The sequence below is a fragment of the Leptonotus elevatus genome, chromosome 5, assembly GCF_054856555.1.
Source record: "Leptonotus elevatus isolate MCC_2025b chromosome 5, RoL_Lele_1.0, whole genome shotgun sequence".
In the NCBI taxonomy this organism is placed as follows: domain Eukaryota; kingdom Metazoa; phylum Chordata; class Actinopteri; order Syngnathiformes; family Syngnathidae; genus Leptonotus; species Leptonotus elevatus.
Genome location: NC_141243.1, coordinates 2,863,509 through 2,878,370, shown reverse-complemented (window position 1 = coordinate 2,878,370; position 14,862 = coordinate 2,863,509). Strand labels below are relative to the sequence as shown.

Here is a 14,862-nt window from a genome sequence, read left to right as displayed (position 1 = left end):
TCAACCTTTTCACATTTTATGACCTCATGTGATTGTTTTTTGTTTTTTTCTTTCTCTCTGCAGCAAAATCTGCGACCCGGGCTTGACTTCCTTTGAACCCGAGGCACTGGGCAACCTGGTGGAAGGGATGGACTTCCACAGGTTCTACTTTGACAACCGTAAGACTCTTTTGTCAACATCACTTCTTTGAAAAGTAATCATGTATGACAACATACAGTCGGTTTGTTCGGTCGGTCTTAACTCATTGGTTAGTTGATCATTTTGTTACTTCGTTAGGCAGGAAGTCTGTTGTTGAGTTAGTCAATCTGTTAGTTAGGAAGTCTATTAGTTTTGTTAGTTAGACAGTCAGTTTGTTAATTAGAAAGACAGTCATTCTTTTAGTCCATTTGTCAGTTAGACAGTCTTCTAGTTTGTTAGTTGCTGTTTTACACTGCTAGTTAGATGGACAGTTTACTTGTTTATTTGTTAAACTGTAAGTCTGTTAGTCACTGTTTGGTTAGTTAGTATGTTAGTAAGTTTGACAGACTGTTAGTCTTATTGTCAGCTCATTCATTAAACTGTCAGTCTGTTTGTTGGACACAGTTTTTATGGGCTGGTTAGCTAGTTAGTAAGTCAGTTTAGTTAGACAGGCAGTCTAGTTAAGAAGTCTGTCTGTTTGTTTGTCCATTTGTTCTGCAGTTTTTGGTGAGTTAGTAAGTAAATCAGTTTGTTCATTCATAAGGTACTTCGACAGTCAGTTGATTGGTTAGCAAGTTAGTCTAGTTAGTTCATTAGAGGTCAATTTGTTTGGTAGTTCATTCATTAGTTAGTCATTCTGTTTGTTAGTTAGTCAGGCAGTTAGTCTGAACATTAGTTAGACAGTCTTTTAGTTTGACAGAATCTTAGTTTGACAGAATCTTAGTTTGACAGAATCTTAGTTTGACAGAATCTTAGTTTGACAGAATCTTAGTTTGATCATTAGTTAGTCATTCTGTTAGTAAGTAAGTTTGTCAGACAGTCATTCTTTTGGTTCCTTTGTTATTGAGGTATTATTAAGTGATACTGATTGTACTAAATGTGCGGTCCAGTGCTGTCAAAAAACAAGAAGCCGATCCATACCACCATCCTGAACCCTCACGTGCACCTGATTGGCGAAGACGCCGCCTGCATCGCGTACATCCGCCTCACGCAGTTTGTGGACGGACAGGGTCAGCCGCAATCCAGCCAGTCTGAGGAGACCCGAGTGTGGCACCGCAGGGACGCCAAGTGGCAGAACATACACTTCCACTGCTCCGGAGCTCCTGCCGCACCGCTGCAGTAGTCGGGTACAGTACCGCTGTGTCCTCATCACGACTAAAGCATGTCACGCGGTCGAGCGCAGGCCTCCACCAAGGCACAAACTATCTTTCCGTCCTTTTAACTAGCCAGCTAGCCATGAGTTGAGGAAGGTTGTTTTTGAATAATCAAATCACAAACTGTTTGTAGCTAGAGGACAACTGGACTGACTGACCGACCAGCTACTAGTTAGAGGATGGACTTAACCCACTAACGAGGTTGGAATAACTGACTGATTCATTAACTTCTTAGGGAGATAATGATCAGACTGACCGACCAACCCTTTAACTAGTCAATAAGTCAGTCAGTCATCCTTGTTAGTCAGTTTTTTTTAGCTATTGTGCTGGTTATTTAATCAGTTACTAACTCCCCAGTCAGCCAGTCTGTTTTCTAGCTAGCTAACTAGTTAGTCAACCAATCAGTCTGATTGTCCTCGAGCTAGCTAGTTAGTCACTCCGTCTTGGAGTTACCTAGTCAGTCTGGCAGTCAGTCATATCTAGGCTGCAAGCTAGTTTATCAGTTAACTTACTAGTCCGTCCGTCTGTCTGTCCTCCAGATAGTTGGTTAGTCAGCCTGTCAGTCAGTCTGGTCTTCATGTAGCCAGACAGCAAAGTTTGTCAGTCAGTCAGTCAGTTCTCTAGCTACCAATTGTCAGTCCAGTCATTCTCAAGCTAACTAGCTACTTAAACAGACCATTAGTCCATCTGTCTGTCCACACCCTTGCTAATCTGATTGTCCTCTAGCTAGATAGATAGCCAGCCAGTCCGACAATTTTCAAGTCACACGCAATTAGTTGGTTAGCTAGTTAGTAGGATTATTCAAAATGACTTTCATGGGCCACAATAGCGTGAATTCATTTTTGGCTCGGGACCCGATACAATTATTTTCACTTTTCCGTCTTTGAGTCACTATAATGTGAAATGATTGGATTAGTCCAGCCCAGAATCAAAATGGCGTTGTCTGTCATCCTCTCTTAAGCAAACGGATGACATTTGGGCCTTGGTGGAGGTACTGTGCTTTAGCCTGTTTAGTTAGCTTAGCAATGATGATTTTTTTTTCTAAGAAAATTATTTTGTTTGTTCAGGTGTGCAGCAGAGAGAGAGAGTCTCTGTTTATTTTGTCAGAAGGGAGGAAGAGGATGACGAGGAACGTCACAAGTCGGAACTTTAACAGGATCTTCCACACACACACACACACACACACGCACACCATGCACACACGCACACACGCACACACGTTTGTGAAGCCTCACTTGTGTCACTGCACTGGAAACACTATGTAAAGTTTCAAGTCCTTATTCTAATGAATTCTACTCTTACACATTTGTATACAGTTTGTCATTTGTACCATGAAAATGATTGATGCCAGTGGTTTCTAGTGTAAGGACTTGTTTTGTTTTTATTCAGGAAGCATGCACCCCAGTGGCTATTCAGTGGAACATTAGACGTTGATACACAGTTGGTTTATTTTTTTGTAATTTGCTTATTATGCTGTTCGTTAGCTTTTGGGTGCTTTATATTTGAATGGTTTTTTTTATTTATTTAAATTTCCTTTTTTTTTTTTGTGAGGGTTAGGGTGTCATTTTAGGCCAGTGTCTTCCCATGAAAAATGATGAATATTTCTAACGTGTAATAGGTGAATGAGTCATGTGCCAAAAATGAAAAACTGCCCCAAAAAAAAAATTATGCATAAGAGTGTCATTAATATATTTGAACAAATAATCAAAAATGTATAATTTGTGTTTTTGTTGTCTTTGATCCTTACGTAAAAGTATTCAGTCAGTTTATTGGAAGAGGGCCGCTTTTGTTTGTTTTGTTTTTTTCTCCTCAGGTTGTATTCATTTTTGCATATTTATATTTTGACTAAGTGTCATTTAAAGGGACATTGCACCATTTTCAAAGGGAGCACTTCATCCTTTTGTCTCATTAGCATGTTAGCTGTTTCTACAGTGAAGCGATATCCAATCTAAAATGCTTCTTTTCCCCTGCGTCACCTTTCCTATCGCAACCGTCTGAATTTTCAACCGTGTCCAAAAACAGAGCAGGTTGAGGTAGGCGAGGTCGAATCGGTGAAGGTTCGCCGTCAACCTCTCCAAATGATCAATTCGTCTTGAATGTAAGACTTTCAGGGATTATTGGTCTTTGTCAGGGCAAGATTCTGACTCTGGACTTCCGTAGTCCCCCCTAATCGCGTTGCAACCCCTGACCCCCACAAAAAAAAAAGAGAAAAAAAAATTACTATCAGCATATACAATCCAAGTGAGTTGTTCTTTCTTAGTGTGTTTACAGTATAAGACGCACATTGGCTATGTTGGGAATCACTCATTCCCTACCAAGAATTTTAAGAGGAACTATCTCGATCACTGAAAAGTCCACTATACTGTACTGTATATAAATCCCTACAATGATTAGGGACTTTTTCGATGACCATCTTGGACCACTCGATGCCCAAAACGTTATCCAAAAATCTGAAATTGACCACATTTTGGCCTGACCGCTATATTCGCAATACCACCACCTCCTTTTTGGCTTACTTGCATTTTCTCGGCATTTTAAGCGCTAATTATATATATAAATAAATAGCTATTTTTGTCTCCAGATGATCTAACGCAGATGAATATATAAAAAGTGACGATTTTGTACAGAGAGATGACGGTCACCAGTGAAGCACAAAAACCACAAGCAACTTCCCATTCTTACCACTTGATGGTGGTGCGTTCGCTTGCCATCAGTTTTTTTTTTCTTTCTTTCTCGTGTTTTCTACCTTGCAGCTTGTGTGTTTTTTTCCCCCTCCTGTTTTTCTTCTGTGCAATACAATGGCGCTTTTGTGCTCTCTTGTTGTATTCTGCCGTGCTACTTTTTCTGCTCTTGCTTGGACAACTTGTGCTAAAAAAAGTGTTCTCAATAAAATGACAACGTTGACAATAGAAAGTGGCAACTGCTCGCTTTTGTCAATGGTTCATTTACTCGACTCTCAAAAGCAGACATTACTTTTGTATGAAAGCATTTTTTTTACATGAATTTATTAAATATTTCCACCCAAAATGACTTATACTTAATGCAAATATATATATATTGTTTATAATAAAAAAAATGTTTGTGTACGTATAAGCATAATTTTTTGCCATTTGTTATATTGCTATACTTTTATTTTACTATCACATATTTATTACTATAATTATTGTTTTTGTTATAACAATACTGTGTTTTTTTATACATATTTTAATTTTAGTTATTGAAATTGTAATATACTGTATTTTTATGCTACGTTGTAATATTTACTAATGTATGTAAAATTGAAATACATGTTTTTTGCTTTTTATGTGGTACATAATATACCTTTTTATCTGTAGCATAGTAACTGAAATTGAGATTTTGTTTTAATTATATCATCGTAAACACACATGAAAATGAGATAATTGCAGCCCGTTTAAATGTCAATACGTAATAAATACAAAAGAAAAAAAAACACATGCAAATAAACTCAAAATAATACAAAATCAAACATTTTCTATAATACAACCAAGTATTTAAAAAGTTTATTTGCTCAAGTAGATGCCACTTAGCTTAACATTATGGTTAAAAATGCGATAACCAATCATATGAATTTTTCAATTAAACTATAAATACTGTTACTTATTACAAAATGTTTCTCGCACATCAAAGGAAACTTGTGGTTGGCTGACTCAATTGAAGAATTCATAATAACTTACATTCATGAAAATCATGCGCAAAATGTAAAAAAAAGAGTAAAAGAACAAAAAAGCATCACGCCAGTTTGACGAGCCTTTCGCTGGCCTCCCACAGCTTCTTGGCCACGCCGGGGTCGCGGGCGAACGGTCGCAGGGTGGCAGCCCGGCAGTCCACAAAGTATCCGCCGCCCTGATTGGCCGCCTCGTCCGACGCGGCGCAATAGACCACGGTCTGAGCGCCCGCCTCGCAGGACACCGAGAACATCCACATGATGACCCGCATCAGAGCTCGGAACAAAAACGAAAAGTGGCACGTCCACTCGCTCTGCACGAAGCCTGCGGACAAAATAACAAGGAGGCGCCGTTAGCACGGCGTTAGCACACTTGCCTCATTTCTTTTTTTTTTTTTTTTTTTTTCCTTTTAAGAGCTCAGTATTGTTCATTCGGAAATGTCATCATCATTGCTTTTTTTTTTTTTTTTTTTTTTTTTAAATATATATATATATATATATATATACACATATATACATACATATATACATATATACATACATGCATACATACATACATTTTTTTTTTTTGTGTGTGTGGGTGAGTATGTGTATGTGCGTGCGTGCGTGCGTGCGTGCGTGTGTGTATTTGTTAGCTCACCAGAAAACCTATTAGAAAAAAAATCTCATACCGTTCACCTAAATCGAACACCAGGAGACCCGAGGGGACCGAAGAAAACCAAGGAAGGTGAAATCCAGCACCGACCAGACACCACCCACCAGAACTCCTCCCCAGCCCAAGAAACATCCAGACCCCAACAAATCCAAAAAACATAAAATCAGGGAGGCCTCAAGAGACCAACGGAGAGACCGAGAAAAGGAAGGAAGGACAGACGAAGCCGCGTGAGATCCGAGACACCAGCCTCCACCGATTCAATAACCTGAGGAGGAAACAGATTGTGTCTGAGTTTCGGTAGATGCTGGTGTGGTGGATCTGGCATGCATGAAAATCTCCACCAAAGAGGGGAGCCGTCGACCCCCGCCGGAACAGAGCAAGCGCAACACCTCAGGGCCCCCCAGGCCGCGGCAGCGCCAAAGGACGACCCCCGGGCCCCACCAGGGCCACCGGCCGGAGAGCAAACCCAGGAGCAGGAGCGCCCCCCGCCCCAACACGGCCCGCGCCCCTGGCCCAACGCAGCAGGACGGGGCACTGCAGGCCCACCAGGCACCCCACCGGCCCCCAACCCCCGCCCCCCCCCCACAACCCCCCGCCCCCCATCCACCCACCCCAACCCAGCCCCAGCCGCCCCCAATCCCCCAGACACCCCCCACCCCCAGCACCCCCCACCCCGCAACCCCCACCACCGCCCCCCCCAACAAAGCCGCCCCCCCCCCCAACCCCACCCCGACCAACCGGCAGCCCCCCACTTGCCTCATTTCAATAACATGACCGCGTACGAAGCGCGTCTCACCGGGATGCACGGCGTACGAGGTGACGCCCTTTCCCTGCGTGAGGCGGCCCAGCTCGTGGCTGAAGTAGACGTTGGCCAGCTTGCTGCGGCAGTAGGTGAAGAAGGGCAGTAGGTTGTAGTTGAGGTCCTGGAAGTCCAGCTTCTGGTACTTGTAGCTGGAGCAGGTGAGCGTGACCACGCGGCTGGGGGCGCACTCCTTCAAGCGGCCCAGCAGCAAGTTGGTGAGCAGGAAGTGGCCCAGGTGGTTGACGCCCAGGCACATGCTGAAGCCGTCGTCCGTCCAGTCCAGGACACCCGGCATGGCTGGATACAAGGATTTGGACAGTTGCCTTCCATACCGTATTTGCCTTCAGTAATCAGAAAGCACGCTCTATTGGCCACTAACTTGAATATTCATTTTTCCATTTTTGCCTTCAGAAAGTCACATGGTCAGTTGGTGCTCCTTAGCCATGAACCCACCTGCGTTATTGATCAAGATGTCAAGCCTCTTCTCCCGCTGCAGGAAGCTCTTGCAGAAGTCGCGGACAGAGCGCAGGTTGGCCAGGTCCAGATCCATGCGGACCACTGCCAGGTTATGACTGCGGAACTTGATCTCCCGCACCGCTTTCTCCGCCCTGTCCGCGTCCCGGCAGGCGACCACCACGCGGGCGCCCCTCATGGCCAACGCTATGGCCGTCTCCTTGCCGATGCCGGAACTCCCCCCTGCCATGGACACAATAAAAGAAGGACATTCCATTAAATCAATTTCACGCATATTAAATTGCGCCCCAAAAATTGTTTGACAACAAACAGGTCTAAAAAGTGAAATACAACTGAACTGTACTACTTTAAAGTTAAATATGTGGGAACTACGGGTATACTTAACAAAAGTAGTTAATATGGTGTAAATCAACATAATTATACAAAAAACGGTCAACTTATTTACAGTGAATAAATAGTCAAAATATTTGCTAAATGTTTTCAGTGACAAACCAAAAAATTATTAATATTAGTGTGAAAAATGTGTGATATGTTGAACATTCCATTTTAGCAACATAAAAAGTTCAATATGTTGTAACATTCGTTATAAAAATCGTGACACCTTTTCAAATTATCAATGGAAAAATGCAATAATCTTAAGAAAAGGTGCGTTGTTGAGTTTAGAAAATTTAAATAGTACAAGAAGTAGGTTCAAAGTGCTGTAATTTACCAGTAATAAGAACCGTTTTGCCGTCCAGTCGTTTGAAGTCGGTGCAGTGGCGTCTCTTTTTGATCCATTTCAAGAGAAAAAAGAAGGCCAAAGAGGCGATCACGGTGTAAAGAAGGTACATTTGGACGGAAATCAAGTCAAGTAAGCTAATTACAAGGCTAGGCTGTTAGCATGATAGCTCACGAGCCCGTAAAAATCTCCTTCTTATTTCCCCGCGGCGTTGCCCTTCAGCTGGGAATCTGCCAAATGTAATATCATCCTAATTAAACTGCTCGAAATATTTGTAATTATTATTTCTTAATTCATTCTCATCGGACATCGGCTGATGGCGAGTAGCTACAAGTGCGCATGCGTCACTGCTGTGCCGCAATGCATCATGGGAGATGGCGCCGGATCCAATCGTGACTCAGCGTCACTGTCAGGTCTACGATATAACTTTAACCCACATTTTCTGCTACTAAAAGCTTCACTTTTTATTTCAAATATACATTAAATACGTTTAGATGTTTAAAGAAGGTTATGTGTCGGTGGGAAAAAAAAGACGAAGAAACGAACTCTTGAACGTCATTTGACACAAAACCATGACGCAGCATTTCTCACGACAACTTGGAGAGCAAGGTAAGGACGTCATGAATTTTAAGAAAGCAATGTTGTCCTTTTCACTCAGAACAACAACTCAGATTGTGTCGATTAAATGTAATCACTTTTGTACACGGATGGTACTTAGACCAGAGTGCTTTTGTTTAAAAAACAACATGATTTTACACAATAATCTTCATTTTACAAGAATAACGTATGTGTGCTTGTGAGAATGAAGTCAGGGTTTTCTGAAACAGTTTGTATTGACATAGGGAGTCCAATGTATTTTTTTCTCCCACGAAAATAACAATCTTATTAGAGCAAAGTAAATGTTCTGTTTTGTTTTTTTCAGGGAGAAAAACCTAACTTCACGAAAATAAAAGCAGATACTCCCAAACAGTTTTCTTGTAATAAATTAATAATGATAATATCGGATGGATCTATGTATACATTTGAATAATAATGAAATATGCACAAAATGTGTTTTTGTATGTGTATTTATTCGAACGTACATAAATTCAAGGGATCAAGAAGCTTCAGCCTTCCTCCATTGATGATGATGGTCAAAATAGTGTAGCACAATGACGTCACTGTGAGCCCACGTCGTCTTTCAATGTCATGATCACAACTTACTGTTTGCCATGTTTTGGCTCTTGACGTCAATTTGTTAAATAAAGCAATTAAAAAAATACGTCATGATCACAAATATAATTGAAGCTGCCAGCCACTAGATGGCAGCATTTCCACACACGTTTTTTTAATTTTATTTTTTCTACTTCGGCCACTTCATCATAGTTACAAAAGTGTCAATGAAATTCCTTGACTGAAAATGTGTTTGTATCTGCAATTTATATATATATATATATATATATATGGGGAACCCAAATCTCACAAAAAAGTAAAGAAATACATACCTGTGTGTATATATATATATATATATATTTGCATTGCAAGAATAATTTTTTTTTTAACGTAGCAGTTTTAAAGGAGTCACATTTTTGAATAATAGAGTCATAGGGGAGAAATAAACTCTACAAGGATAAAGAATTATAGTCTAATGTGGATAAAATAAAATTTGGGGTAGTATGGAATGAGATCAAAATGTATGAGAAATGTTTACAGTAAGAGCGAAAACATGGTGAAAATATAGTGATTCGTTTCTTTTTATTTGAAAACTTACTTGAATTCTTTTTAAATCACAAAACTAATCAAGTCATTTGGGAGGATTTTTTTTTGAAAGACAAATTGTTATTTTAGGTGAACAAATTCTAATTATGCTTCTGGAAAAAACTAATCTTATAGTGTGAATCAATTTGACTAAAGACTAAACAATTTAACATTCCCTGTCATTGAAATGATTGAACGTGATCAATTTAATGTGCAAATTTTAAAACTCACTAAAAATGTGTACTAGAGTAAGAATCCCCCCCCCCCCCCCCCGCCCCTACTCTTCCCTCGTAATCATATTCCATGTCCTGCTCTCCATATGTCAGCACGAAGTCGAATGCGACAGCCAGAATTTAGTCAAATGAAATGTGGCGACATCTGCATCCGCCCACTCGGCCTGCCGGCTCCGGGGACCCGCAGCACCAGCGCCGCAGACTCCCAGTGCGGAGGAAGCTGAGACTAATCTCGGGCGACGTCCTCATCTCGCGTCTTCTGCATATTCATAAAGTTGCCGCCACAGCGCCTGCATGCCAAATGAGCCCGCGTCAATGTGCCACCCAACCAGTTTGACTTGGTTTGCAGAAAGAATATCTGCAGGAAAAAAATAATAATAATGCAAAATGTCTCCAAACCAAGACGAAACTCACAAGAACAAAGTCCGATTTTTCAAGGGGGAAAAAAAGTGATTGCTTTACTTTTGTTTTCGATGGAAATTTCCAATGTGACGTTTGAAATTCCGACTCACAGTAGCCGGCCGGGTTGCGGTGTTGCCATGGAGGGAATGCAAATATTGGAGATGATATCAAATGTTTTTGTGTGATAAGAGTGAAGCTGAGGGCGCGCGGGGGGGGGGATGGGGTTTCAGCCAAACACTTTTTTTGGATTTGCGATAGTGATGTCAGCTCGCAGACGTTTTCAGAAGGTAAACATCGGACGAGGACGTGATCATTTTCACTTTTCGCGTGTTGCTGTTTCGCAACCAAGCAGTTCACTTTGCAAAAGGTGTCGGGGAACTGAAATCACCCAAAATGGCCGGTTTTGATGACCTTAAAAGTTCAGTCAGATTCTATACTGGCGTGTTCATTCCAGTGGAAATTGACATTTGATAGAAGTTCTAGAAAAAAAAATGGCCTTCAAAGCCAGTTTCACTTAGCAACATGTGATTTGGTAGGCATGTCTATCATGAGTCGAGCCACAAACGTCGGACATTTTGTTTTGAAGAAGCCATTTTGGTCATTTCTTTGAATCCTTAGTTTTCTTTTTTGTTGTTGTTGTTTAATTTAGCCCAAAAAGCTACTTTCATTTAGCAACATGAAATAAAAGTAGACCCACCCAAAAAAATTCAACAAACCATGCCCGAAAAGACAAGTAACATCAGCCATTTTGTTTTGAAGCAGCCATTTTGTCTCAATTTTGGCCATTTCCGTCAGTATTTAGTTTTATTTAGAAAATTCAGCCCACAAAGCCAGTTTCATTTAACAATATGAACTTTGGTAGACCCACAAAAAGGTCTCCTTGCCTGAAAAGACACAGGAAGTCCCCCATGTTACAGTAAAGTTGACATTTCTAGAGGTCCTTCAGATAATCTTATACTGTTGCTGTTTTGAAAATTCTGCCACCAAAACCAGTTCCATTTCACTCAGTATGAAATTCAGTAGGCATGTCAAAAAAAATGTGTCAACAAGTCATGCCTGAAAAGACATAGTCAACTATTTTTGTTTAAAGCAGCCATTTTGGCCACTTGTTAGAGTCTATAGTGTGTGCGTGGTTGTGTGTTTTCTTTCATTCATCCCTCAAAGCCGGTCTCACTTAGCAACATGAAATTTGGTAACCGTTTTCTTGAGCCCCAAAAAGTTTCAAGAAGGCAAGCCCAAAAAGACAACCGACATCTGCCATTTTGCTTTGAAGCAGCCATTTTGAGTCATTTTTCTGACAATCTTTTTTTTTTATTCTAAATTCATCCCTCAAAGCCAGTTTCTTTTAGCAACATGAAATTTGGCAAGGATCTCCATCATGAGTAGACCCACAAAAAGTCTCAGAAGACCAAGCCTCAGGTTACACAAGTTTGATGATGACTCCATAAAAGTCAAATAACTGAACTCCACAAAGTCAGATCTTGATCAAACGTGACCCGAAGATAAAACCAAATGGTCCGTATTGCTTTTCTGCCTTTCCAGAGTGATAGATTGCCTGCTGGAAAGGTGATCTGGCTGTTATCTGGTGCCTCGCTCCAGGTCTTTTCCCGCCCATTTCCTTTCCCGCTGGCGGCCTTCATGTTGTGCCAACAAAGAGCGAGGCGTTCCGCCCGCATATTTGATACCCGCGGCACGGCCCGGGCCTGTAAGTCACACTCGTAAATTCCCTTTTGTGAGCGCATCGCACAACACGGTGGCATCGGCGCACTTGCTTGACGCGTCGCTCCCGGCCGTTAGCTGGCTAATTAAAGGCTTGTTTTCACATGGAGCGGGCCCGGGTTCCGAGAGGCGGTGAGGCGCACCTGTACCCCGCTCGCGGCCCAGGGCGGCCCCACATCATAGGCAGAGACGAGTGCACGCGCGGTGGGAAAAAGCTGAAACATTCCTTAAGAGTGAGCGGTCCCGCCCAGAAGCCCCTCAAACAAGTGCAGACACATTGATTGATCCGACACATCAGACGAACAGTACAGTACAAAAGTGTCGAAGGGGGTCTTACTGGATTTCACATCGTGTTTCGACTCGGCCTCTGGAGGGAAGAAGAAGGAAGGCATGCTGCGTTGCAGTAGTTTAAGAAATGTGTGTTTTTAAGGGAGGAAAGTTGCTAGATTCGGAGAAATCATGTCATATTTATGTTAACAAGTTTCACATCCTGAGGAAAATTGAAAAATATTTTGTGGAGGGAAAACAATTTTTTTTTTTTTTTTTTTTAAATAATTTGAAATATTTTAACAAAAAAAGGGTTGCATTTTAAGAAAAACGATTCCTGACCTCTGAGGAAAATTTGTTTCCCATTTTTTCAATTTTGGTTATAGTTAGAAAAAAAAAAAGTACATTCAAAGATTAACTCATTCACTGCCATTGACGGCTATAAACGTCCAAAATTCATTTGAACTATTTCTATTCGTTTAACATTTTTTCCCACTTTTGTTAACAAGAGTATGAAAACCTAGATTTTTTTTATTGTACATTTAGAACAGATATCAAATTTGTGATTAATCGTGAGTTAACTAGTGAAGTCATGCGATTAATTACAATTAAAATAATGTAACCACCTGACGAGATGATTATTAAAAATTAGGGGCGTTAGGCAATCTTTTTTTTTTTTAATGGTAATTAATCGCATGACTTCAATAGTTAACTCACGATTAATCACAAATTTTATATCTGTTCCAAATGTACACAAAAAAAATTCTAGGTTTTCATACTCTTAACAAAAGTAGATTTTTTTTAAACTAATATAAATAGTTAAAATTATTTTTTTGACGTTTATAACCGTCAATGGCAGTGAATGAGTTAAAAGGTGTAATTTTTAAGGAAAAAAAGTCATAATTTTGAGGAAAATGGTTAATTAATGGTTAATATTCAAAGAAATGAAGTAACATTTTGTTCAAGAAAAATGTTGCAATTTTCTGAGCAAAAAGGTTGTTTTTAAGAAAATACATTTAAAAATATTTAAAAAAAAAAAAAAAAGGCTGCAACATTCAGAGTAATAAAAAAAAAAGTTTGTTAAGAAGTTGCTATTTTCAAGTGAAAGGGTCAGATTTTTAGAGACATTTACATTTTCTAGAGATATGAGAAAGGAAAAAAGTTGCTATATTCATTAAAAAAAATCAATTTTGAAGCAAAATAAGTGCAATTGTCATGGAAGAAAAGTAAAACATTTTTTTTTTTTTAGACAGAAAAAAGTTGTATTGGGGACAAAAAAGTTATAACCTTTTTTTTGGGGGGGGGTTCAAGCTCCCCCCAAAAATGTTGTAATGGTAGGAGAATAAAGATATATATTCAAGATCAAATTGACAGATACTCTGAGAATAAAGTCATTTTAACAAAAAAAAGTTAAATTTTATTGCATACAAATGTGCCCTTGTGGGGACATTTTGGCCCCACACAATAAAAATGAGACTCAATATTCCAATTAAAAGTGTTATATTTTGGGGGGGAAAAAGGACTTGAAATGAAACAAGTAAGTTTCAATGTCTTGACATTTTTTTCATGGAAGATAGATTTATAGTGTGCTCAATTGTCCTCGTGATAAGATGAGGGCGAGCGAGTTGTGCGCGTGCGCGTGCACGTGCGCGTGCGCGTGCGCTGCAGGTCTTTCCTGACGACGTGCCGCATCGCAAGTGGTACTTTCCTCATGCAGGTTTCCTCTGCAGGTTTGGACAAGTCTGCCTGGCGGATCACCACAGAAATGTCAAGACGGCACCAGTTTGTGTGAGAGTGTAGAAAATAATTCCAAGTTTTCTGAAAGGGATTCCGAGAGGATTGAAAGAGGAAACTCGTTTAGCAAATGAGCTTGTGAAGGGAAATTAGTCAGGACTTTTCAGGATCAATGTCACTTTTCATGACCAGTTTTGACAAATTATTCATGTCACGATATCTCCGATTAGTTTGGATTTGGAACGCGTACAAACTGTCGCCATCCTAAAAGCATCATTAACCATACAAGGCCGCGTTTGATTTAAAGTCCGCTAGCTTGACGCTAACACATAATGGGAAACCCCATAGACGGCGAACAAAACTAGCATTGATGGCCTGGAATTTAGAAAAACCTTTTAAGTCAAAGCCAAATTGGGTCTCAGTAGCTTCAGCCAAGAAAGTCGTCAACTTGGCCATGCGAGTCATGCCATGGGTAAAGCAACAATGTTCCCCCCTTTGACCCCGGGTCCCTTTGCTGCTGTTGTTTTTTTCTTCTTCCAAAAGCCGCAAATCTTCTTTGGCAGGAGGCTGGTATAAATATCATCCCGGCCGTCAACACTCACTTTGCATTTGGAGCACATGTGTGCTGTGCAGCGAGTAGAAAGTTTCATGTTGAACGGCTGCCCTTTTCTTCAACTCATCTTTGAAGGCCGCCTCGCAGGCCAGATTAGGAATTATTTTTATTTTTTTTTGGGTGGCTGACGCAAAACCACAACCAAATCAACAATCTTCAGCAAAAACTAGGCTGAGCTTGAAATACTTCCTGTTATCACTCTTCGTCTTTCAAATTTACACATTCAAGAGCAAAGTAAGTCGACTTCGTAGAAAATGCAGTTATAACTTTGCACTATGACGAATAGAGCACACTAGTGTTCATTTTTTACCCACCATTTTAAAGTTTAGTCTGAGTTTTAGTCCAGTTTCAATCACGCTTGTTAGTTTTTATCAACCACATTCCGTTTTTTATTTAGTCAATTTTTAGTCGACTATAAATCGAGTCTTAATTTTAGTCCAAGAAAACATAATTTAATTTAATTTTTGTCTAGACTAAACTAAAATTTAACTT

General features: G+C 40.3%; 3 protein-coding genes across 19 annotated transcripts in view; 2 read left to right on the top strand and 1 right to left on the bottom strand.

Moving 5' to 3' along the window:
* camk2b1 (calcium/calmodulin-dependent protein kinase (CaM kinase) II beta 1) overlaps positions 1-4,251 on the top strand; it is a 36,778-nt gene extending 32,527 nt beyond the window's left edge. For all 16 annotated transcript variants that reach the window (XM_086075278.1, XM_086075262.1, XM_086075277.1 and 13 more), the window contains 3 exons: positions 64-158; positions 1,068-1,304; positions 2,399-4,251. In XM_086075278.1, the coding sequence (XP_085931404.1) occupies positions 64-158; positions 1,068-1,300 (328 nt within the window). In that variant the 3' untranslated portion in view covers positions 1,301-1,304; positions 2,399-4,251. The remainder of the gene's footprint in view (positions 1-63; positions 159-1,067; positions 1,305-2,398) is intronic.
* A 586-nt stretch (positions 4,252-4,837) lies between these two features.
* Positions 4,838-8,044, bottom strand: LOC147173320 (retinol dehydrogenase 14). The gene is made up of 4 exons (XM_086075350.1): positions 7,657-8,044; positions 6,927-7,169; positions 6,468-6,770; positions 4,838-5,341 (listed from the first exon to the last, which is right to left on the bottom strand). The coding sequence occupies exons 1-4, from the start codon at positions 7,775-7,777 to the stop codon at positions 5,082-5,084; spliced, it is 927 nt and encodes a 308-aa protein (XP_085931476.1). The 5' UTR covers positions 7,778-8,044; the 3' UTR covers positions 4,838-5,081.
* Positions 8,045-8,048: 4 nt separating this feature from the next.
* The window catches only part of kremen1 (kringle containing transmembrane protein 1), a 66,075-nt gene continuing 59,261 nt past the window's right edge, over positions 8,049-14,862 (top strand). For both annotated transcript variants that reach the window (XM_086075297.1, XM_086075296.1), the window contains exon 1: positions 8,049-8,274. The gene's annotated coding sequence lies outside the window, so the exon portion shown is untranslated. The remainder of the gene's footprint in view (positions 8,275-14,862) is intronic.